This window comes from Myotis yumanensis, unplaced genomic scaffold (assembly GCF_028538775.1).
Source record: "Myotis yumanensis isolate MYYU_CA2020_CCGP unplaced genomic scaffold, mMyoYum1.0.hap1 SCAF_7, whole genome shotgun sequence".
Lineage (NCBI taxonomy): Eukaryota > Metazoa > Chordata > Mammalia > Chiroptera > Vespertilionidae > Myotis > Myotis yumanensis.
Genome location: NW_027223758.1, coordinates 84,159,207 through 84,182,303, shown reverse-complemented (window position 1 = coordinate 84,182,303; position 23,097 = coordinate 84,159,207). Strand labels below are relative to the sequence as shown.

The window sequence follows — 23,097 nt, the reverse complement described above, 5'->3', positions numbered from 1 at the left end:
ACTTTGAATGCTTATAAAGTCAGTGTTTATTTTCAAAATTTAGGAGAATCTATGCAAATGAGCAATTTTTTTTTTTTTGTCAATGCCTGTTTTCAAACTGATAACCGTTCTGGTCCAGGCACTGCCGATAACACGAAGCAACAGAATCGCAAAGATCAAGAATCATTTCATTTGGTATTTGTGCACCCTCAATTTGTCAACTGTTGCTGGTTTTGTGCTGTAAACTATATCTTTTATGTATCCCCATAAAAAAGTCTAGTGGATAAATTTTCTTTGTTCAAAGCTTAGTCTGGCTTCACCCATTATTTCAAATCAGTTAAGCCTGAAAAGGAGTGAAAATTAAGTGAGTTATCAGCTATTAAAGTGTGTATACATTTGGCGGGGGGGGGGGGGGGGCGGTGCACTGTGTGTGTGTGTTGTATTCTATGCACAATTTTCTGTTGGGGTGTTGGTTTTCTCTCTGATTTCCTAAAACATTTTGGATTTTAGGATTATTAATTTTGTCATATAATGCAGAATTGCTGTCCCCTTCTCCCATTTTATTCTGCATATGGCGTGTTTTATGGTGGCTTTAAAGTTCTATATTATAGTCAAATTATAGCCTAGCTTTTGCATTGATCTTTAAAAGTTGCAATTCCTTCTAAAACTTTTACAGATATTTGCCCATATTTTCTTATTGGTTTTGTTTTTCTTTTTTGTTTTTAATTTTCATGTGTCCTCTCTGAAATTTATTTTAATGTAGGGAGTGAGACTAGAACGCTGGCTCAATATTTTTCCTCAGTGGCTGCTAGTTTACTACTCTTATTTGAAAAAGTCCTTTTAATCATTTATTTGCAATTTTGATGTTATCATGAACAAATTTTCCATAAGTGCTTGCATTTATTTCCGGATCTGCTATTCCATTTCACTCATTTGCCTTTATTAGCGCTAGTATGATAGCACTTTAATTGTGGGCTTTATTAATATACCTTAGGATCTGGTGGTCCTAGCCCCACTACAAGTGGCATAGGAGGGAGCATTGATCTGTATATTCCCTCAGAATTTGACTGTTACCTCAGCAACTTGAGGCTATGTCCATAGAATGTCATGAAAGGCTTGTACAGAATAGTGATTCTTAAAATAATGAACCACCTGTATTCGAACTATTTGGGGATTTTTAAAAATTCAGCTTCCTGGGCCCCACCCAGAATTCCTGAACATAAGTTGTATTTGGGAAACTGTTTTTATAAGCTCTCAGATGAGTCCTAAGAGCCCTATAAGAAATGTACACTTAGATAAAACAGTAGTCAAATTCTTCCTGTTTAAATGTTTAAAAACACCCCCACCATTTTTTAGTAATTATATGTGTATATTGGTGCACATGTAATCAGAGTTATAATTATATCCTGTCAGTCAACTTATGTAGTCCATGTGCTAAGAGCACAAGGGTACACCTTGCACTTGAGATTTGAACTTAAGATGTGTACTCACACTCCCTGATTTTACACACACACACACTCACACACACACACACACACAAACACACACACACTCAAGCTCCTATTATACTTTAGGTCAAAGTGAAATGATTGCCCTAGAGTAGCTTGCAGTTAGGTTGTGGAAAATATATGTACATCTTGCAGACACTTACGGAGGGCAGTGTGTCAGTTGCAAGGTAATCCAAGTAAACAGTGAATGTGCTGGTTGATGGGAGAGAGAATAAAGAAACACCAGCATGCAATGGGGCAACCAAAGGTTTCCTGGGTGGGAGAGACAGCAGCCTTCCTATTGCAACCAGAATTAAAGACTCAGTAAGTATTTTTTCCGTTGAGAAGCAGAGCGCTTTACTCCATCTGGTTGTGCTTCCTGAATTTCTTGTGTCATTGGGTCTCTTACCTGATACCCTGGGATTATGTTATCAGCAGATTTTCCACCTGGGCTGGTGTCTTGTCCAACACAGGTATTTTGTTCAGTGTGCCTTTCCTTAAAACATGTTCTTTATCTTCATCACTTGTGATCACCCTAGGATGGTGGTGCCAGCCAACAAGACAGGAATGGAACGCAGGCTGCATGCTTCATCACCCTGCCTTTTTGCGTCTGTTCTTACATTTAGATTCGGGAATACCCCATCGATGCCCAAAGCAAGCAGCTGCCCTTCCTGCGGAACCCAGATATCTTGGTGGGAGAAAATGACCTCACTGCCCTCAGCTATCTCCACGAGCCTGCCGTTTTGCATAACTTAAAGGTCCGTTTCCTGGAGTCCAACCATATCTACACGTACTGTGGTAAGTGGGGGCGTCTCTTGGGTGCATGCCTTTGAACGTGCATACAACATTCAGATTTTCCGTGTGAAACTCCAGTGGTTAAGAATCCTACTTTCACTCTCATTTGTATAATAAGCACCTCCCATCTGAGACCCTGCGAAGGTTTGCAGACAGTGGATGGGGCCTCATTAGGCTGCCCGACTTCTCTGTGGGGTGACTGGTGTTAATCCAGCTCTCCCAGGGAGCAGGGCCCACACTGTGTGGCTTGACTGGCTTGGGCACAGCCTGGAGTCTTAGGAGAACGTTGTCCTAGCTCGGGCGTCTCTCTCGCCACCGAGCGCACTCCCGTGTCTGTACCTGGCTTATTTTTCAGTGAAAGGACCACCTTTTTCTCTGACCCCCTCGCTGGCCCACGTACCAACATGGTGCATGACGAACATTTGTCAAGTTCATAAACAGAAGCCATGACAAATGCTTCCACCTAAAAGCCCTGGAATTCTCTCATACTTGTTTTTCTAGAAATTTCTCAGTTTCCCATTCTAAATGTTGGTTCCTCTTTGCAGAGTATCGTTCAGTGGTGTGGTGGAAACAGGAGCCCTGTAAGCCGTTGCTGGAGGGACATTTTATTTTAGGAGGCTGAGGCGCCAGGCTGAGAGCCTGGTGTCTGTGATCATGGGCGGGGCTGTAGGGCACGAGGGACCTGCTCACCCTGATATTCCACGTTGGTCTGGAATCGATCCCTTAGCTTCTAAGTTAGAGTGAGCTTTCCTGCCAGCTTTGAGAAATGGCGAATAGCAGGTTTATTTCGGCACTTGTGAGGTAGTTTTGCAAAAGCTCCTTCATCCGAATTGCAAGTGGGAGTTTATTTGAAAGAAACCATCAATTACTAGAGCCTTCCGTAAGTGTTCTTATTAACAAGATTTTTTAAATCTCCCCTTTTAGGAGAACATGACAAATGACCATCAGCTTCACTTTTTATTTTTATTATTGAAATTATTGACAGTAGTTCAGACGTCCCTCTTTCTACCCTCCTCTTTCCCCCCTCCACCCAGCCCCTGCCCCACCCCAGGCCTTCGCTACACTATTGTGTCCTTGGGCTATGCACATGTGCGTATAACTTCTTTGATTAGCTTCGCTTTTTAAAAGCATCCCCTGTAAGAGAGGTCCTGGTGTCTGTACGTATCTATCCAGATGCTTCAGCTGTGAGAGTGGCTGGTGCAGCACAGAATTCAGCTCAGTAAGAGGCACTCATCTCTGCCCTGGAGGGAGCTGAGACATTTTAGGACAATGTGTGACCTCAGCGTGTCATACCAGAATCTGAGCTGCATACACATGAGCTAAGGTTTTATACAACTCTGCTAGCCAGTGCCTGGTAACTACACACATATGTCTTGACTTAGTCGAGTGATTGGTTAGGACCATTCTGTTACCCTATGAGCAGGGGCCTTCACAAGCCGGTGCTGGGGGCCCTTGTGCTCCGGAATCTGATTGCTCTGCCTGTTTGCAGGTATTGTGCTTGTTGCCATTAATCCTTATGAGCAGCTGCCAATCTATGGACAAGATGTCATCTATGCCTACAGCGGCCAAAACATGGGTGATATGGACCCCCACATCTTTGCTGTGGCAGAAGAAGCCTACAAGCAGATGGCCAGGTAAGAGCCACCTCAGCCCAGAAGTCTTCCTGGGTCGCTGGGGAGGTGGGGGCAGACTTTGCTGCTTTAGCTCAAGGGTGGGAAGGGTGGTTCCAGAACCGAGGAAACATCTTCGAAACAAAACCAGCCCAGGTCCTGCTTCTTACCATGTCTCCTCATGTCTTCATTGTATTCTTGTGAGCCCGAACCTCGGCTTGGAGAGTGGTGGCCCCTGAGACCGATCTCACTGAGCAGTGCAGTGAGTGCCTGGCATTCCGTCTCTCTGACTCCCCTTTGGCCCTCTCTCCTCCGCTCCTGCTGTGATGGATCCCTGTGAGAGCGTCACCATTCCCTTTATAGATCTCACTGAGGCCTCTCTCTCAAAGGAACCAGGACTTTTGGCAAATTCTTGAGAGGACAAGCATTTGGGGCTGAAATAGAAATTTCAAATTAATAGTCATGCATAGTGGTTTCGGGTTTAGCCATTTAAGTAGGCCTCACTTTTGCTCTTTTCCCCTCCCTGTCTTTGAAGGATAGGTGCAGGTTATTTCCTCAGAAGATGGGCTAGGTGGTTGTTGTTAGGGTTCTCTAGGGAAACAGAACCAATGTGAAGTGTGTGTGCGTGTGTGGGCGCATGTGGAGAGAGAGAGAGAGAGAGAGAGAGAGAGAGAGAGAGAGAGAGAGAGATGGAGGATTTTTATTTCAAGGAATTGGCTCAAGGCTTGCAGGTTAGAGAAAAGAGTTGATGTTGCATTTTGAGACTGAAGGCAGTCTACTGGCAGAGTTCTCTCTTTGGAAGAGGTGAAATCTTTTTTCCTATGACCTTCAACTGATTGGATGAGGCTTACCCACATTGTGGAAGGAAATCTGCTTTACTCAAAGTCTACTGATTTAAATGTTAATCTCATCTAAAAAATCCCTTCACAGCAGTATCTGGACTAGTGTTTGACCAAATGCCTGGGTACCAGGTCCTAGCCAAGTTGACACACAAAATTCACTACCACCGTGTTAGGCTTTGAACTCTTCAGGCATAATGTAGGGAAAGACAGTTTTATTGGAATTTCAGTGGAAATGCATATTCCAGTTAACACTAAAATGCTGTATCCTTTCAGCCAAATCTTCCTTTCCACCTCTGGAGAATACCTGTGGAGCCAGCAGCATTCATAGGAAAGATCTTGGGAGGGAGCTGGGGGTTCGCTTAGGCTAATTTAGGGAGAGGAGTGACAGGAGAATCCCATTTAAGGTGGTCTGTTTATCCAGTGGGTTTTCAAGTATAATTTTCATCCTAATGAAAGTTCCCATGAGGGGAGATTGTTTCATAGGCTTTCTTACTGGTTTGTAATGTTTTATTGCTGACTGTGAAGATTAGTGTATAAAAAGTTGGCTTTATTATAGTTATACAGTGACCATATTCAAAATAAGCTGTGATTAGGGAACTAAACAATTTAATAAATACAATGATCTGTAACTATTTCATTTCTCAAAAATGTGGTAAGAGACAGTGGAGCTAAAACGGTTGCAACTGTTGGCCTCTTGAATACCATGAGAAGCATATGAATGTGCTATCAGGGCTTGACTAGGACCCACTTAGCTTGGTGTAACCTACTGACACACGCCTCCTAACGGAAAGGTTGGTTCAAGGTCAGAGCCTGCAGAGAGAAGAACGAGTCTTAGTGTGTTGTAGCCCACAGCCCAGCTCGTGTTTTACTGTTGGAGGTCCAGTGTATGGCACAGCGGAGGGAGACCCGGGGTCTGGACGGGGTTCTGTGCTTTGGGAGAATCACGTAAGCTGACTCTCCATTTGCTTCTTATGAAGACAACTATCTCCCCTCCTTTACGGGATGGTTTTTTATCTGAAACAGAAGGCGAGCGTGGCTTGGTTCTCAGGACTTCCTACCATGCTAACGCTCTGGCAGCTCTCTAAGACTTGTCCTCTCATGGATGCTATCGATATTTGATTGCTTTTCATCCCATCCTCATTTCTTAGCCAGTTGCACTTAGATGTATCAGAAGTTGCCTTTCTTAATAAAAGACCTCTTGAGATCCCCCTATAGCTTTGAGAATCTCTTTGCCTCCAGCTTTATTCACATTATAGGTCCTCTCGACTAGATGGCCCCATTCTTCCCTTCCATGCCTGAAGCTGGGGCCATGGTTACTCTACACTTGGGCTACTTCACTTTTTTTGGTCCTTATTCACACCCATTAGAAGGAAGGGGGCATTGGCATCCAGGGTGGTGGTGATCCGGTCTTGCTTAGGGCAATGCATTGATGATTAAGGGGTTTGAAGTTAAAGTTGGAGCAGGATTTGCTCCTTATGGGTTTTCTTTAAGGTTTTAAAGTTTATACTCATTTTACCTGCTGAGTCCCAGGGTGTAGCCAAATAATTTTGCTGAAATTCTTGAGCAGTTTTTGCTCACGAATGTGCATTGGAAGTGTAAGGCCAGCACACGTGGCCACAGGAGAGAGCTATTTTTGAATGTTCTCTTGTCAGCAGCTCAGGGCTTCTGTTATTGATCTGAGAGATGCCTTAGGAGAATCCTTGCTGTGCAAAGAAAGAGGAGACCACCACTCAGATGCAGGGAAGGTTCTTGCTGCATTTCCAGCATGGGCCTTCTCTGTCAGTGTCGAAGACTAGGCCACACTCATTTAGCAGGACTTGCCGACTGTGTGTTGTGCTCTTCCTGACTCATCAGTAGTTATTGAAATAATTATGTGATTTGAGTAGCCATAGCCCAGCACAGTGCACTTTGAATCTGAGCCCCTGGAACAGCTGGCTGAAATAAAGGGTATGAGAAACAAAAGCTAGTGATTTCCTGTCTCTGGAGGCTATAACTCAATTGGCCTTGGACTCAGCAGTTCTTTCTCTTGATTCACTGGGGACTGGCTTTTCTTTCTCGATATGCTTACAGGGGACTCTCCATCTGAATGTGGGTGGGTGGGGGGACTCTGGAGCTCAAGGGGATGCAGGCCTTCCTCCCCATCCTGAGAGTTCACACAGGTCCTGCTGTGCTGGAGGCAAGGAAGAGGGCATGTCACAGGAGGATGTGCTCACTGTCCATATCCCTGTTGAACTCACCAAGTCTAGACGAGAAAAAAATGGTATCCATAGTGAAGAAGAAGGAAACATCAAATCCGTGAATCTGTCCTTTGCATAAGAACCTGTAGTTCCTTGTGAGACAGGAGGCTGACCTCCCCTGCTTGGCTCTGGACTCTGCTCCTCCCTCCCAGTCTGAGATCCAGAACGCGCTCTCCCTCATTTTTACCTGCCCTACCTCCAGCCTCGGCCCCTACATTAACTTCTATCAGTGAACCCTTGTGAAGCATCAGTCACCTGGTAGCCGTCTTACTGAGACTTAATGAACACTGAGAAACGTACGACCCCTCCCACATCTTAAGGAGCTCAAAGTCTGGCTGGAGAGAGAAAACATGAGTAGGCCCAGAAGCTGGGCCTGCAGGGATTGTACATAGAAGCCAGGCCCCGGGTTGTTTGAATTGAGTTTGGAGACGTGACTGTCACTGATGGTCCAAGAAAACTGTAGGAGTTAAGCTGGATCTCAGTGAATTGGTTAGATGCATAGAGCAGCAGTTCTCAACCTGGGGGTCGAGACCCCTTTGACGGTGGAATGACCCTTTCACAGGGGTCGCCTAAGACCATCCTGCATATCAGATATTTACATTACAATTCATAACAGTAGCAACATTACAGTTATGAAGTAGCAACGAAAATAATTTTATGGTTGGGTCACAACATGAGGAACTGTATTTAAAGGGCCAGAAGGTTGAGAACCACTGGCAGAGAGGGAGAAGAAGGCATAGGTGGAATAGTGGTCATGACCCTAGCATCGGGATCAGAAGGCATGGCCAGACTACTTTATGTTCACTGGGATGTCTGTCATGGAAAAGAGAGAAAAACAAGTGTTGGCAAGGATGCGGACACATCAGAAAGCTCATACACTGGCCCGTGGAAGTGTAAAGTGGTGCAGCTGCTTTGTAAAGTAGCCTGGTAGTTCTTCAAAAGGTTAAACACAGAGCCACCACACGACCCAGCAATTCCACGCTTAAATATGTACCCAAAAGAAATGAAAACATACGTCCGGGCAAAAACTTATTCACAGATATTCATTGCACCATTGTTCACAGGAACCAAAAGGTGAAAACAATCTAAATATCCAAGTGTTGAATGGATAAACAACATATGGTGTGCTCATACAGTGGAATATTATCTGGCTGTAAAGATAGAACACAGTGCTGATACGTGCTTCCACATGGACGGACCTTGGAAACATTGTGCTAAGTGAAAGAGACCAGACACAAAAGAACACTTACAGGTGTGGGCAAAAGTAGGGTACAGTTGTGAGTACCCCAAACACAGTTTATTCTTGGTATTATTTTTTCATTATTGTAGTATTTGTACAGTTTACAACTGTAAGCCTACTTCTGTCCACCCCCTGTCTGGTAAGATTCCATGGATAGGAAATGTACAGAACAAGCAAATCTACACAGACAGAAGGTGGACTAGTGGCTGCCTAGGGCTGGAGGTTTGAGGGGAGGTGGGGAGTGATCGCTTATGGACATGTTGTTTTTGGAGGGAAGGGGATGATGAAAGGGTTCTAAAACTAATTGTGGTGATGGCTGCGCAGCTCTGCAAATGTGCAAACACCCTTTGAATTGCATGCTTTAAAATGGGAGAAGTGTGTGTTCTGTGAATTAGAGCCCAAAGAAGCTATTATACCCAGAAGGTCATGCTCAGGGAACAGCACCCAGGGGAGCTTAACTCTGAGGGGAGCGGGTCTGTAAGAGAGTCCTGGACGTGCAGTGAGAGACCCGGTGGCCAGACTGTGGAGGCCTGTGAAGGGTGGGGTGAACTTTGGGAGAACAGTATGTCCTGTTAACAGGGTACAAAGATGGTCAAACGAGTTCAGGAGACCCTGGGTTAATCAGATGAAACATCGTCCTTCAGGCAGGGCCTCTCCGAGCAGGCATGTGGACGTGCGGTCTGAGTCTCCAAGGAGCAGGTGCATTGTGCCGGGTTTGCAGATCATATTTCTACACAAACTGTGTCCAGGGATCATCTCCAGGGGCGGATGTTCCCTGCAGCACTCGTTGGGAAACGCTGGCCGGGAGGAATGGAAACATCTAGAACAGAGGTTCTCAACCTGGGCTGCACATGAGAATCACCAGGGAATCTTTTTAAAATCCTGATTTCTGGGCCTCATCCTCCGGAAATTCTGTTTCTTTGTTACTAATGTTGTGGCCCCACCCCATAACAAAGAAACAGAATTTCCGGAGGATGAGGCCCAGAAATCAGGATTTTAAAAAGATTCCCAGGTGATTCTCATGTGCAGCCAAGGTTGAGAACCACTGGTTTACAGGATGAGGACATCTCAGGAGAAGCATAGATGCTTGAGGAAACACCTCGTCTGTTGTAGACAAGGTCTGTGCGGTGAATGAGAGGGAATGAGGGATCAAGCTTGAAGCCAGGTGGTGCGTGGGATGTTCTGTGCCTGTATCGCCAGCACTGTACCCGGGGCACCTGATTGCGTTCCAGGAAGAGTAGAAAGGCTCAGCACGTTAGTGCTTTTAGTTTTTAAACCACCAGGCGAGGTTGGTTAGCCCCACCCTTCAGGTGAGGATAGAGCTTAAGGATGTCGAACAATTCTCCAGGCTCGCGTTCAGGTTGTCAATGGCAACAGAGGCCAGCCCCTCTCTTCCACTCATTCCCTCAGCCTCAGACTCTCTTCAGCCTATTTATGCAAGTGAAATGCTTCTAGTGTTTTGGGGAGCCCCTTTTTCACCATGAATCTCGTTTCCATGCTGCTCCCCAGAAGGCCTTCAAATTCTCTCCAAACTACACACTTGTGGGGACCCAACCAGGGTTCATGAATTACATCCCCTCCCCACAGGCTTTCCCTCCGGTCGCTCCTCCCCATCCCAGGAACGGCCACCCACACAGGTCTTTCTGTCACCTGCGGGCCCATTGCCCCAGGTGTGCCTAGCTGCATGCCCCTCCCCCGTTTCCCAGGCAACCACAGCCCCATCTTCCACTATTAGTCACAGCTTTGCAGCACAGCCGAGCCAGATGGAAATGTGTGTGTGCAATTACCTTGACTGCCTGAGTAAATAAATTTGCTTTGCAGCATCCTCACTCTCTTTCAAGAAAAACAAACAGCTCACAAAAGGAACCAGACCTGGCCAGCCCAATAAGATGGCTCGGTCCCACCCAAGAGGCTAGAAAAATGCACCAACACTCTAGCCTCACTGCGGGATCTGAGACACTTTCAACCACCGAGGGAAAAGGTCTGCTGCTGGCCATACGGTGCCCCGAGGACCCGGGGCCACTCTGTTCTTGGGAAGACAGTCTGGACCTGGCAGCAGCCACTGAAGGAGGCAGTATTGCTTCTCAGCAGACAGTCTGATTCCATCTTCATCCATTTACTGTCTTCACATGAGGGAGGAAAGCCTGGAGCACAGTGAAAATTTAGGGCGAATGTTAAAGCCAGTTGCTCCATGGGATGTCATTGGCTGAACGATAGGATCACTGGTGAGGTCAGGAATCGGGGAGCAGCGATTTGCTGAATGTTTACAGTCGATTCTGAAACCATGGCTTCAGTCATCCCTGACTTTCGGGTGAAGTTCTGTTTTCCTTTCTGGTCATTGTGATTTCAAGTCAGGACCAGGTTGCTTTAGGACACGGGACAGGAGATGCTTGAGATATCTGTACACAGGAACGGCCTCTCATTTCCGCTCTGACATGGTCTCTCATCTCTTATTCCTACATTTCCCGAGTGGTTCCCCTTGCTCACAGGGGTGCTGGCTCACTGTGCTCGCCACCTGTGCCTCCTGGTCCCTGCCCACCTCGCTCTCCTCCCCCTGCCCTCTCACCCGTCACCCTCCTCAGGGGGCCCCTAGTGCTGAGGCCTGTGGCGTCATTTTGATCCTTTATAAGCTCTTAGATCCTTTATAGAGCATTCTCTATATTTCTACCCATTATGTTTAAAATTCTAGTTTTGGGTTTTTTGTTTGTTTGTTAATTCTCACCTGAGGATATATTTTTCATTGATTATTAGATTGGAAAGGAGGGGAGGGAATGAGAGGGAGAGAGAGAAACATCCATGTGAGAGAAACACATCGATTGGTTGCCTCTGGCACACTCCCCGACCAGGGCCAGGGATCGAACCCACAACCCAGGTATGAACCCCTGACCGGGAATCAAACGCTTGGCCCTTTGGTCGAAGGCCGGCACTCCATCCACTGAGCCACACTGTCCAGGGCTAAAATTCTAGTTTTGTCATTTAATTTTCTGAGTGTAGGTGAAAGTTGTTTAATTGTGCAGTGACTGTCACTCATGGCATCCCTATGTTAAAAGACACTGATACGTATATGTTGTCATCTTTTAAAACTGTGAGGTCAGAAAGGAATAGGCCTGGACCATGGCCTTGGTCTAACCCAGTGGTTCTCAACCTTCTGGCCCTTTAAATACAGTTCCTCATGTTGTGACCCAACCATAAAATTATTTTCGTTGCTACTTCATAACTGTAATGTTGCTGCTGTTATGAATCATAATGTAAATATCTGATATGCAGGATGACCCCTGTGAAACGGTCGTTCGACTGCCAAAGGGGTCGAGACCCGCAGGTTGAGAACCGCTGGTCTAACCTCTCTGACACTGCAGAGGTCGTGAATGTCGCTAAGAATTGCTTCTCTGCAGTGCACCCAGCGCGGTGTGACGTCCCACAGCACAGTCACAGGGATGGAGGAGGCTTCAGTGTATTCAGTGACTCTCTTGTACCTGGGGAGCCACAGCCTGTTGGGAAGGAGGAAGCCTGCCGTCACCTGGTAGGGATTGGGTGTGCCGTAAGAATTTGGGGAGACTGTGTCCCGGCCACTGGTCCTTTGGGGGCTGCCTGGCCATCCCCAGGACAGGTAACTCTTGCAAATGGGTTCCCTTTTTAGCAGCTTCCATGGTCGGGAGCTTCTCTGTTACAGGCGCTCTGCGAGGTCTCCGGTAGCTCTCACCCGTGGGTCTACGCCCCGTCCCATGCAGCCGTACAGAACCTGGGCCCTGGGCGTCTTCTCACGCACGGGGACCTCGCCGGCCTGGGTCCTCCTCTCCCCAGCGCTGGGCCCAGCATCCTGGCTGCCCTCCTTCTGAGGGGGGTTTTCAGACCTGTCCCATGCGGTCACCCTGGGACCAGCTGGTCTTTCTCTCTGATTTCGGGGTCTCCGCACGTAGGTCTGCCAGGTGAGGTGAAGAGTGATGTTCTCATGCAGGACTTCTGTGAGAAGAGCCTATAATTGCACTGATTTCTGGCAGTCATTTCATATTATTGACTTTTACCAAATTTGCAAGCTGTTAAATTTCTACTCCCCTCACCCCCACCCCCATATGCACAAGAACTATTTACTGCAACTTTAATGAGGTTTAATATACCAGCAATCAACTGTGCATGTTTAAACTGCACGAACACGCATTAGATGGCACATACAGTTGGACACGCTTTGCCGTGTGTACACACTGTGAGGCCCCCTCACATGGCAGAAAGTGAACGTTTCATGAACGCCCCCAAGTTTCCCTGTTTCTCTGAAATCCCTCCCCCCCACCCCGCACCAGGTAACCGCCGACCTGCTTTCTGTCGCTGTAAATTCGAGCTGCTTTAAGACGTATCGCCGTCCTTCTGCGCTTGTACATTGATTTCTTTACGTGTTGAGCGGGACTAACAGGTATCGGCGTTAAACCTCACCCTTTGTCCCTGTGTCCCATCAGGGCGGCAAGTGTAGCTTTTTGAGTCCTGATTTTTGTATCTGATGTAGCAGGTCCCCCCGGTTTGATGCAGTTTGCACCTTTAACAATCTGTTACTCATGCACATTTAACAAATCTGTTGCCTGTCTTCTTATCCATGAAGAAGTGTTCGTCTGGATGGATTGTGGTAACATGTCAGCACAGTTCTTTCCCCCAGGTACTAACAACTTAACCTGATGGAACTAAAAACGTAATCAGGCACTTGCCTGTATTGTGCAGCCTTGTTGAAACCCGTGCGCACTGGGTTGTCAGCCATGGTTTTCGGGGTGCCCATTCGAGGAGGTGGCCTGCACAGACCCCAGCCCCACCGCTTCCTTCCCGTTCCCCCCTGGTCAAGTTCTTTCACTGAAGACACCTCCATGTCCTCGAATGAAACGAGGATGCCTGTGTGCCCTTCCCTCCTCAGGTTATGGTCAGAGATAAACAGGTTCAAGTGCGCGAGGCGCCAGGTGGAGAGCCCGCGCTGGGCAGTGCGCAGGGGACCCCCCGCCGTTCCCCGTACACAGCCTTGTGCTGATGTCAGAGTCAGACTTGTCACCCCACGTGGGTTTCCTTTGGAATTCATAGCGATGGTGACATGTGGGTAAGGTTTCGTTTTTCAAGGTGTCTGAAGTAATTTTCAGTGGAAAAAGCTAATAAAATGTGAAGCCTGGCAGGGTGAGCTGGCACTTCTGGTTACATCGGAGTGCCTTTCACGCCACGTTAGCCACTCCTCCTGTCTTAACTGCGCGTGTTTATATTTAGACCCTGGAAGGCAGAGGCTGCGAACGGTCCGACATGGTGCCTAAGTTTAGTGGGGAAGGAGGATGCGAGGAGATGGGGCGGCTTGGTGCCCAGGGACAGGACGGCCTGGGTTCTCAGGACACGGCTCCGTGACCTCGGCAAGTTCCAGAGGTCAACCCCACTCTGCACCGGCGTCTGCAGCTGTGAAATGGGGCAGATACAGTCTGACTCGTCAGATGGTTAGAATTCAGTGAGCTGATGAATGGGAAATGCTCAGGATGAGGACTGGTACAGAGCAGCTGTTCAGTTAAGTGTCTGATACCGTGGTGGTGGGAGTGGTGACACTGATGGTGAATCATAGGTGATGTTTATCACGGATTCACAGGGCCCCCAAGAAAGATGTGCTGGGCCCTAACTGGTTTGGCTCAGTGGATGGAACGTCGGCCTGCGGACTGAAGGGTCCCAGGTTTGATTCCGGTCAAGGGCATGTATGTACCTTGGTTGTGGGCACATCCCCAGTGGGAGGTGTGCAGGAGGCAGCTAATCGATATTGCTCTCTCATCGATGTTTCTGGCTCTCTGTCCCTCTCCCTTCCTCTCTGTAAAAAAGTCAATAAAATTAAAAAAAGAATATTTAATAAATAAATAAATAAAGGAAAGAAAGAAAGGGAAGGAAGGAAGGAAGGAAGGAAGGAAGGAAGGAAGAAAGGAAGGAAGGAAGAAAGGAAAGAAGAAAGAAAGAGAAAGAAAGAAAGAAAGAAAGAAAGAAAGAAGAAAGAGAGAGAAAGAAAAGAAAGAGAAGAAAGAAAAGAAAGAAAGAAAGAAGAAAGGAAAGGAAGGAAGGAAGCAAGTGCTGGAAGAAGAACCCAACACGGAGTGGGGTCCCTGTACAGGCCGCCCTCCGAGGACAGTCCAGGGGCAAGCGAATGTGTAAGGAAGGCAGCTTCACGCAGCTGGCAGGTTCCTCTGGCTGTTTACAGGTCTGTGTGTGAGAGGAGAATTATAGAGGCTGGAAGATGGTTGCCAGTCTATTTGGAGGGAACATAGCATCGACTGTATTATGTTTAAAATCACTCATTGTCCGATGCAGAAACCAGTGAGGAGCAGAGACAGGTTTTGATCAAGGGAAGAAGCCCGGAAGTTGAAAGCATGTTTAGAGGGGAAGTTCCTTCAGTGTCAGTAGATGATTCTCAACCCTGGCTGTCCACGTCCAGGCTCCCCGCAGGGGCTGAGCTCATCTGATAGGGCTCAGGTGCTGATACACATTCACTCCCAGGTGCTGTCTGTGTGAGGCAGAGAGAACTTCCAGAAACCACCCGTGTGACCCAGGAAATGCACCTGGTCTTTGCCAGGAGCAGGGCCTTGGGAAGCGAGGGCCTCTTTTGTGAGGAAGCCTGCGGCTAGTGGCCCGCCCTGAAGAAAGCCCGCGTCTGCCTCCTGTAGGACCGCAGTGGGCGCATTTAAAACCAAATGCTTTCTGAGCCTGCCTGGGGATCGATGGTGTGGGAAGCCAGAGGAGGGGCACGTACGGCCAAAAGATGACAGAAATTAATTCAGTCCTCTCTATTCCCAGAACCAGAGAACAAAACGCTGCAGGATCAATAGCCTGCTTTAGAAAAGATGTCCTTTTTAGTTAAAAAGGGAATTAACTTCTTGAGAAAAGCAATACCAAGAGTACTTAGAGTGATGGGATGTCTTTTCAGAAAGTGCCTTATACCTAGCGGCAGAGCGAGAAAGAGCAGGGGGAAGCCCCGCGCCCAGCAACTTCTCTGATTAGTCACCCTCGCCAGCTAATAACAGCTCTGCCTCCCACGTCACGTGTGTTGAGAGGGTATTGAGAACAGACGAATATAGGTGTAGGAACTAGTTAGAGTCTACCTGAATTGAGTTTAAATTTCTAGTACCAATCTTTATTTAGGATATTGAGGATCAATCTAGAGGGTGGGGTAAAAGTAGCTGTATAATTGTTCAATTGGAAAATAAGACTATAATTAATGAATACGAGTACAAGAATAAGTTGTGTTTTGCGTACTCACACTGTAAATCTGCTTTTGCCCACCCTGGATTCCCTCTCTGGTTTGTTCTGCTTCCCCACTGGGTCCCTGGGCCCCTGAAGTTTTATTCCTTATGTCATTGCCCAGACTGACCTGTCATGATTGGAGTTCGTGTGAATGAACTCTAGCTCAGCGGCCCAACGCCGAGATTTCTTTTCCCGTTTGCGTGCGATTGTTATTTTGACAGTTCCGTTCATTTGACTTCCTTGTATTGGTAGAGCCCCTTGCTTTATTTCGCAGGGTATGTGGTCATGAAACGCCTAGAACGACTAAGATTTCCTCACATGGAACTGGAAGGCTTTCGAGGTCAAATCTTTTATGATAGGGATTCCTTTTTTAGTATTCCCAGTGGTATCACCCAACGACGGATTTCTCAGAAGGCTAAGTGATGGATGACTAGTTTGTGAGGCCATTTGTCAAAGACGCGGCTAGCTTGAACGCTGGTCCCTAACAGCCTGGACCAAGAACACGAGCTTGAGTGAGAGGCTAGATCCAGAGTGGCCCACACAAGAAAGGCAGGTGTGGGTGGATTCAGCAGGAGGGCAGTGGAGGCAGACTCAAGCCCTGGTTAGTTTGTGTCCTGTCATTTGTAGTTTAATAACAACCCTTCGGCCCACCTTTTAAACGTCATAGAGGAAAATATTAAGAAAAACTGTGACTTCTACCACTTCGTGTTGTGCAATAGGTTGGAATTCCTCCACTAACTTGGGGAGGGAGGCCTGGGGTGGGGCGGGGCTGGGTGGAGGAGGACAAAGAAGGGGGAAATGGGGGACATCTGTAATACTGTCAACAATAAATTTACAAAAAGGATAATAGTGTATTTTAAAAGTGTGTTTAGGAACTTTCCATTTCTCACACGTCAGCCAGGCTTGATGTGGAGGTCTGTTGTGTTTGTGTTTGATTTACTGTCTTCTCTCCCAAGTAGAGAATAAATGGCTCTGGAGTGTAGCACGGTCTCACATTATTCTTACTTTAGACAAGTGAAGTGCAACAGTGCAGGCTGGGCGATCCCGGAGACGGGGGGATAGATCTTCATCTGAGCTCCCTCGGAGAGAAGTGCGCTGCCTCTTTCATTCGTTTGGGTTATCTGTCTGTCTGCTTCCCTCCCTCCCTCCCTCCCTCCCTCCCTTCTTTCCTTGCGATTCTTTAAAACTGCTTGTGAAATACACCATGTATTAGCCTGAGGGTGGTAGTTGAAATGGTTACACTCTAACACGGTTGTGTTAGGATGCTGGGTTACCATGACAACCTCCTCATCTCAGAGGCGGCTGTGCGGTGCAGTGGTCCGGAGCATGGATGCTGGAGCCAGCTGCCAGAGGCTGAGTCTCGTGCCGCCACTGCCTAGCTGTGTGGCCTCAGACAGGGCACCTCCACTCCCTGTGTCTGTCTCCTCATCTGTCATGTGGGAATGATCACAATAGGTCCTCATTCCTAGGACTGGTCTGTGAATCTGTTGTTGGGTACATGGAAAGTGCCTGGCATGCGGAAGGTGCTGGATGAGTTAGCTGTTATAATCTGGGTAAAGCATTCCATAGTGGACTATTCATCCAATTCAAACAGTATCTTTACATTGACATGCTAAAGGATTTCAAATGTGTCTTCCGACGTTTTTACGAGGTCTACAGCATGCAAAGAATGAGCCGTCTAAGTAGTTAAGATCTTCCTCAACATATCTCTGTTTTTACATTAAGACAATTTTTTGAGCAGTTTTAGGTTTACAGCAAGATTGCAAGGGAGGCACAGAGAGTTCCCACATACTCCTGCCCCATACACATAGCCCCTCTCAGTGTCCACATTCCCCTGCCCGAGCGGTACGTTGGTTACAATGGATCAGCCCACATTAAAACCTCATAGTCACCCAAAGTCTGCAGTTTACATCGGGTTTCTGCTTGGTGTACGTCCATGTCCTTATACATTTGTCTCATACATAATGACATGTGCCCATCATCATGGGTCATCACAGCCCTGAACGTCCTCTGTGCTTCATCTCTCCCCTGGCAACCACTGGTCTGCTGACTGACTCCGCAGTTTTGCGTTTTCCAGGTGCCATGTAGTTGGAATCATACAGTCTGTCGCCCCTGCTTGTCTGCCAGGGGGTGGGCTTGGGGCGCCCCGGGGTTCTTCCTGTGACGCCAGCACATCCGAGGAGAAGCCTCTCGGGGAACGCAAGGAAGGGAAGGGCTGGACCCACTGGCACTACCTGCCCCGCACTCCACATGGGCGGCTTATAAATAGAACTCAGCTCTCCCGGGGCCGCCGTGGAACTGGAGTGGGAACATGATCCTTGGATATTACATGCGCTGAGTACTTAGCTCCTGTGCGGTCAGAGCTTTAATTTCTTTTTTCCGAGTAGACCCTTAGGACTCTGACCGCTAAGTGTCAATTAGGTTGTTTCCAATGACAGCCTGCCCGATGGTTTGAATTCTGAGCTGTGCCTGAGTGCACAGCCCTTCCTGAGGGAGGGCGCGGGGGGTGAGGGGGATAGGACATCAGTGTCTGATGGCAGAGGACTCGGGGACGCCGGTCCACCTCCCACAGGCCTGGAACCCAGGGCCTGTAGGACCCTCACCCAGCGCCCCCCCCCCCCCCCCCAGGTGCCAGGATGTGTCTCCTTCCCACCTTGAGGCCGGGCTTTCTTGTTGGCAGGGTCCATAGGATCTCGTGCTTGGAGCGTTCTGGCCCAGGCCCTGCTCACGGCAGAAGTGCCCTTTAGTGACTCCCGCCTTGGGAGGAAGCATTTGACTTTAGAGTCACTGTGGCCGTGGGCTCCGTCCCAGCCCCGGGGTGCCTCACCGTAATTTCCTGTATCCCTCTCCCCTAACTCAGCCTCCATCCTAACCTCTCTCTGGTCCTCAGCCTTACTCTTTCCCCCACAGAATCCAAAGTTGTTTCCCCAATCTTATCTGCCCTCCCCCTGACTTGACCTAACTTCCCCACTCTAAAAAGGTTTTGATACCATTTTGTATTCATAGAGTTCTGTCTTTGTATCCTTAAGTACGGCGTTATTTCTTTTTCAGATTTTTTAAAGATGGTATCATCCCACTAAAGTATTTTCATTTTTTTTAGCGTTGCATCCAAGACCCTTTTTCATTATTCTGCCTAGCCTGTCGCCTAGTTATTAACTCTGTCCGTGGTCCTGACACAAACATTTTGGTTGAACAAATTCTCAATTAAAAATCCTTGGTGTCCCCAGCCTCTAGCCTAGTTAAAAACACAGCAGTAGTAGGTGATCTGGGTTGTGAGAGGGTGTTGAAAATATAATTAGAGGCTAGACAGGCACAGGCAGGCAAGAAGCAGTAGATTGATGATCCCATTAGGGAACCGAATGTATTCTACTGACACACCCAAATTTTCGGATGCTTTGTCACTGGAGGAGGAAACGGCGGAGGGACTTAATGGTGTGTGCAGAGAGGGCATCCTTCCTACTGGGTCTGAGCCACACTGCCCCTCCCTCTTGTTTGGAGACTGCGCTGTGGGTAGGGGCTCCGGCGTGAATGGTCCCCCACTCTCTGTCCTCTCTCGGGAGTGCCCCGTTCAGGGAAGTAGAGTTTGCCTGTCTGAGGGGTGGGACCCCTGTGCTCGGGCCCCTTCTCCTGGGCGAGCCCCAGAGACTGGTACAGGGCAGAGACCACCACGGCTGATTTGTGGGCAGTGAATTGCACACCAGACCCTGGGCTCAGCTGTATGGACCACTCTATGTGAGACTATGTGCTAGCCCTTGCTGGGCTGTCCTCTTGACACACGCCGGCCCATCCAAGCCCCTGCCTCTGAGATGGACCACCATGGGCTTCTGTTCTGGAGGGGAGACCAGTCAAGTTGTATGGTGAATGCTGTGAAGTAGGTGGTGAGGGAAGGGCTTCTGAAGTGACGTTTCATCGAAGAAGCTGAGGACACCTGGTTCGTGTCTCTCTTCGACGAGGCCAGGTTTGTTAGGGGAGTTCACTCAGGGGTGCTTTATTATTCAGCAAAGGGTATAAGGACGATAGGGATGTCACGGCCCAGCCCAGAGGGATCACGCAGCAGACGGGAGCCCGTGTTCGCGTGTGGGCTGGGGTTGCATTGGGCATGTCACCTGGCTTTCCAACTTGCAGGTTTGGCTTCTTTAAAATGGGAAGAGCTGTGAATCCCAAGCAAGCGACACATGGCTAAGGGTTTTGTACACCATTTGACCAGGATGTAAATGGGTGATTAATTACATTGAAAAACAGTCAACGACGAGCCTCCTTAAGGCAGAAGATGATTGAGTAGCAGGAACTGAGTTGTGAGATCAAGGAAGAGAAGATCGGTTTGAGCTGGGCTAGCTTCAGGCCTCTGCACAGTCAGGAAGAATAAAGAATGAAGCCCCGGGGCCCCCCGCCAGAATGGGGAGGGGAGATGCCACTGTGGTTTGATGGGACATTTTTGCAGGAGAAGGGGTTTAGAGCAATTTGATCTTGCCTCCCGGGTGTTACAGATGGGGATGCCATGTGAACTGGGAGTACCTGTGTGTGCAGGTGCTGCTGGCTGAGTCTTCCCTGGAAGCCGGCGATGGCTGGGCTCCTGACGCAGAATTCTGTCTCCTGCCTGAGGCACAGACCTTCAAGGGGCTGTTCCTGTTTGGGGTAGTGGTACCTTCCTGACAGCAGCCTGAGCCAAGCTGGATACGAAATTCCTGGGCTCAGGAGAAAAGCATTTATTGAAAAGCAGTTTGATCTCAGTTGCCAGCTAAGTCATGTATTGGGCTGAATGGATGGAGTCACACATGGGTATATACATATATATATTACAGGCCTGGTGCACAACATTCGTGTACGGGTGCGGGGGGTCCCCTTAGCCTGGCCTGCGCCTTCTTGCAGTCTGGGACCCCTTGGGGGATGTCCACTGAGGGGTCCTTAGCGCTGCCGCAGAAGCAGGAGAGGCTCCCGCCACGCCACTGCGCTCGCCAGCCGTGAGCCTGACTTCTGGCTGAATGGCACTCCCCTGTGGGAGTGCACTGACCACCAAGGGGCAGCTCCTGTGTTGAGCATCTGCCCCCTGGTGGTCAGTGTGTGTCATAGCGACCGGTAGTTTTGCTGTTTGGTTGATTTGCATATTAGCCTTTTATTATATAGGATAAAATTTTTATTTTATTAATTTTTTTAGAGAGAGAGAAAAACACACACATTGATTTGTTGCTCCACCCATTTATGCATTCCTTGACTGCTTCTTGTATGTGCCCTGAACAGAGATTGAACCTGTGATCTTGGTGCATTGGGACGACGCTCCAACCAGCGGAGCCACCTGGCCAGGGCTGGGTTATGTTTTTGAAGGACGTTGGGTAGAATTCCTTCCTTATAAATATCTTCCCCACAGCCAGCCCCAAATAACCAAAACTTGTGAAGTTGACATCAACATAAGAGCACATCCTGGGCTCATCTATTTATTTTAGGTTAAACATACAGACTTTAGGCAGAACTCCACACGTTTGGGTGTGACTCTGCGATCCAGTCCTCCTTGTTGCAGGTAGAGAGACTTAAGGTCAGACTCGGGCCTGTGGCAGAGGTCTGTGCTCAGCTTGTCAGCCACCTGGCCGCCTGGGATGGCTGCGTGTCTGCACAGTTCTCTCAGGAATTGATTTTGAAGGCTTTGAGAAGAGAGATGACACCTGTCATGGTCCCCAGGGTCCAGCGGATGTTAAATAAAATTAAAATAACAAAGTAGGCGAGAATTGGAAAGACAGGCATCCACAGGCTTCTTCAGAGGCCACCTTTCGTGGTAAAGATTTCACAGGAACAGGCAGAGAAGAGCAGACACTGATGACAACAGCGACATCCTGGAACTACAAGAGGTCTCAGAAAACCGCTGCTTATTCCGTTCTCTGAATAACAGATCTCGGGTTCTAAGTACATTTTCAAGCATTTCGTTGTATAGCCAGTTGTGCAAGAGCCACTTTTTTTTTTCCCATTTTCATCTGTTCAACAGAGTCTGCCATTCACCCGGATTCACTCAGGCCCCTCCCCATTGATGATGGTTTGTGTGAGCACTGACCACACAGCTCTTTGCTGACCTTGAAGAGTGGCTGAAGGTTAAGGCTTCCTCAGCCCAGTTGGCTCACCTGCATCTCCCCGGTGCTCCCAGCTCCTTTCTGTCTTTCTCATCCATCTCTAGTTAACATCAACCCCATGACACCACTTTCCCAGTTTCTTGGCCATTGGCCCAGCCCCCTTGTGCAGATAATCTGCAGCCTACCTGTGTGGGTTATTAGCCAGGTGAGGTGGTGGCTGCTCTGCTCATTCTCCTATAACCTGCTCTGCCCAGGAAGCCACGGGGCTGGTGTGAAGAGTTTTCGGCTGGTGCCAGGAGACCTGAGTTCTAAACCTACCTTCCCACATCTCAGTTTCTTCATCTGGAAAAGAGGGCCTGGTTGATCCCTAAGAAGCTGCTAGTCCAACTGTATATATTGAGGATCTATTTTGTGCCAAGCACTGGAGATGGAAAGTGAAGTGCTTGCCTCCTGGCAGTGCGCATGTGAACCGGAGGCAGATGGCTGAGTGTAGCCCTTACCAGCAACTCACCTCCCAACCCGTGGCCCAAACATTTGTTCTCAACTCTCTACTTGACCATCCATGTTCCTTGAACCTCATCGCCTGCTCTTTCCATTACTCATCTGTCTTCCTGCTGTTTTAAAGGGATAAATATAGATGCATTTCTATCTGACATAGAGTATCTTCTTTCTACCTTCCATTTAGTCTGACTGAAATCCCTCTTATTGCAATCGATAGCTGTTTATCTCATTTCTGGGAAACTTGAAGCGAGACCTGCCCAGTGGCGAATGGCTGCCCTTTGTGATACATACATATGGACAAAAGTGTTCAAAACTGTCTGCCGGCACGCTAGGCTCAGCTACCAGGGGAGAAGAAAGGATCCTTGTTCTTGAAAATATGATAACTTACCCAGTAGCACAAGGTGGGCATATTACAGAAACAGGGTGAGAATATGCATCTTGTACATTCTCAGGGGAGATTTATCTGTTCATGGCGATGACCTAAGGGGTGTTGCATCCAGAGAGAACCTGGCCGAGTGACTAGCGGGCTGCGCCCCTTCCTGTGGGTCATAAAGAAGGGTGTGTGACATTTGCAAGCCCTTTCAGAACTCCTTTCTTGCTCCCACTTTGCCGATCCTGTCCCTTACCTTTGTCCCTAAGAGGCGCAGCAGCGCCTTCCCACGGCCAGCGCCTGACCAGTGCTTTCCCTTCCAGAGATGAGAAGAACCAGTCCATCATCGTCAGCGGGGAGTCCGGAGCCGGCAAGACGGTGTCCGCCAAGTACGCCATGCGCTATTTCGCCACGGTGGGCGGCTCAGCCAGTGACACCAACATCGAAGAGAAGGTCCTGGCGTCCAGTCCCATCATGGAGGTAAAGCCTTCCCAACGCCCTTGGCCTTCCTGGTTGGAGTCCCTTCCGCTGGCAGCGGGACTGCTGGCTGCCCACCTTGGGTGGCTGCTCACAAGAATCCTTGGGAGCACCCCAGGCGGTCAGCATTCACGTCTCTCACCGAGAGCCTGCTGTCCACTGCTGAGGGAGAAATCACTTCCATTATTTTGGCTGCTGTGAATAATGCTCCTGTGACCATGGGCATGCGAGCATCTATCTGAGTTTCTACTCTGGGAATGATTTTTGAATGGCAGT

The 23,097-nt window shown here is 48.4% G+C and overlaps 1 protein-coding gene across 2 annotated transcripts in view; it reads left to right on the top strand.

Moving 5' to 3' along the window:
- The window catches only part of MYO5B (myosin VB), a 196,325-nt gene that overhangs the window by 82,463 nt on the left and 90,765 nt on the right, over nucleotides 1-23,097 (top strand). For both annotated transcript variants that reach the window (XM_070421140.1, XM_070421141.1), the window contains exons 3-5: nucleotides 2,093-2,264; nucleotides 3,751-3,895; nucleotides 22,668-22,824. In XM_070421140.1, coding sequence (XP_070277241.1) covers nucleotides 2,093-2,264; nucleotides 3,751-3,895; nucleotides 22,668-22,824 — 474 coding nt within the window. The remainder of the gene's footprint in view (nucleotides 1-2,092; nucleotides 2,265-3,750; nucleotides 3,896-22,667; nucleotides 22,825-23,097) is intronic.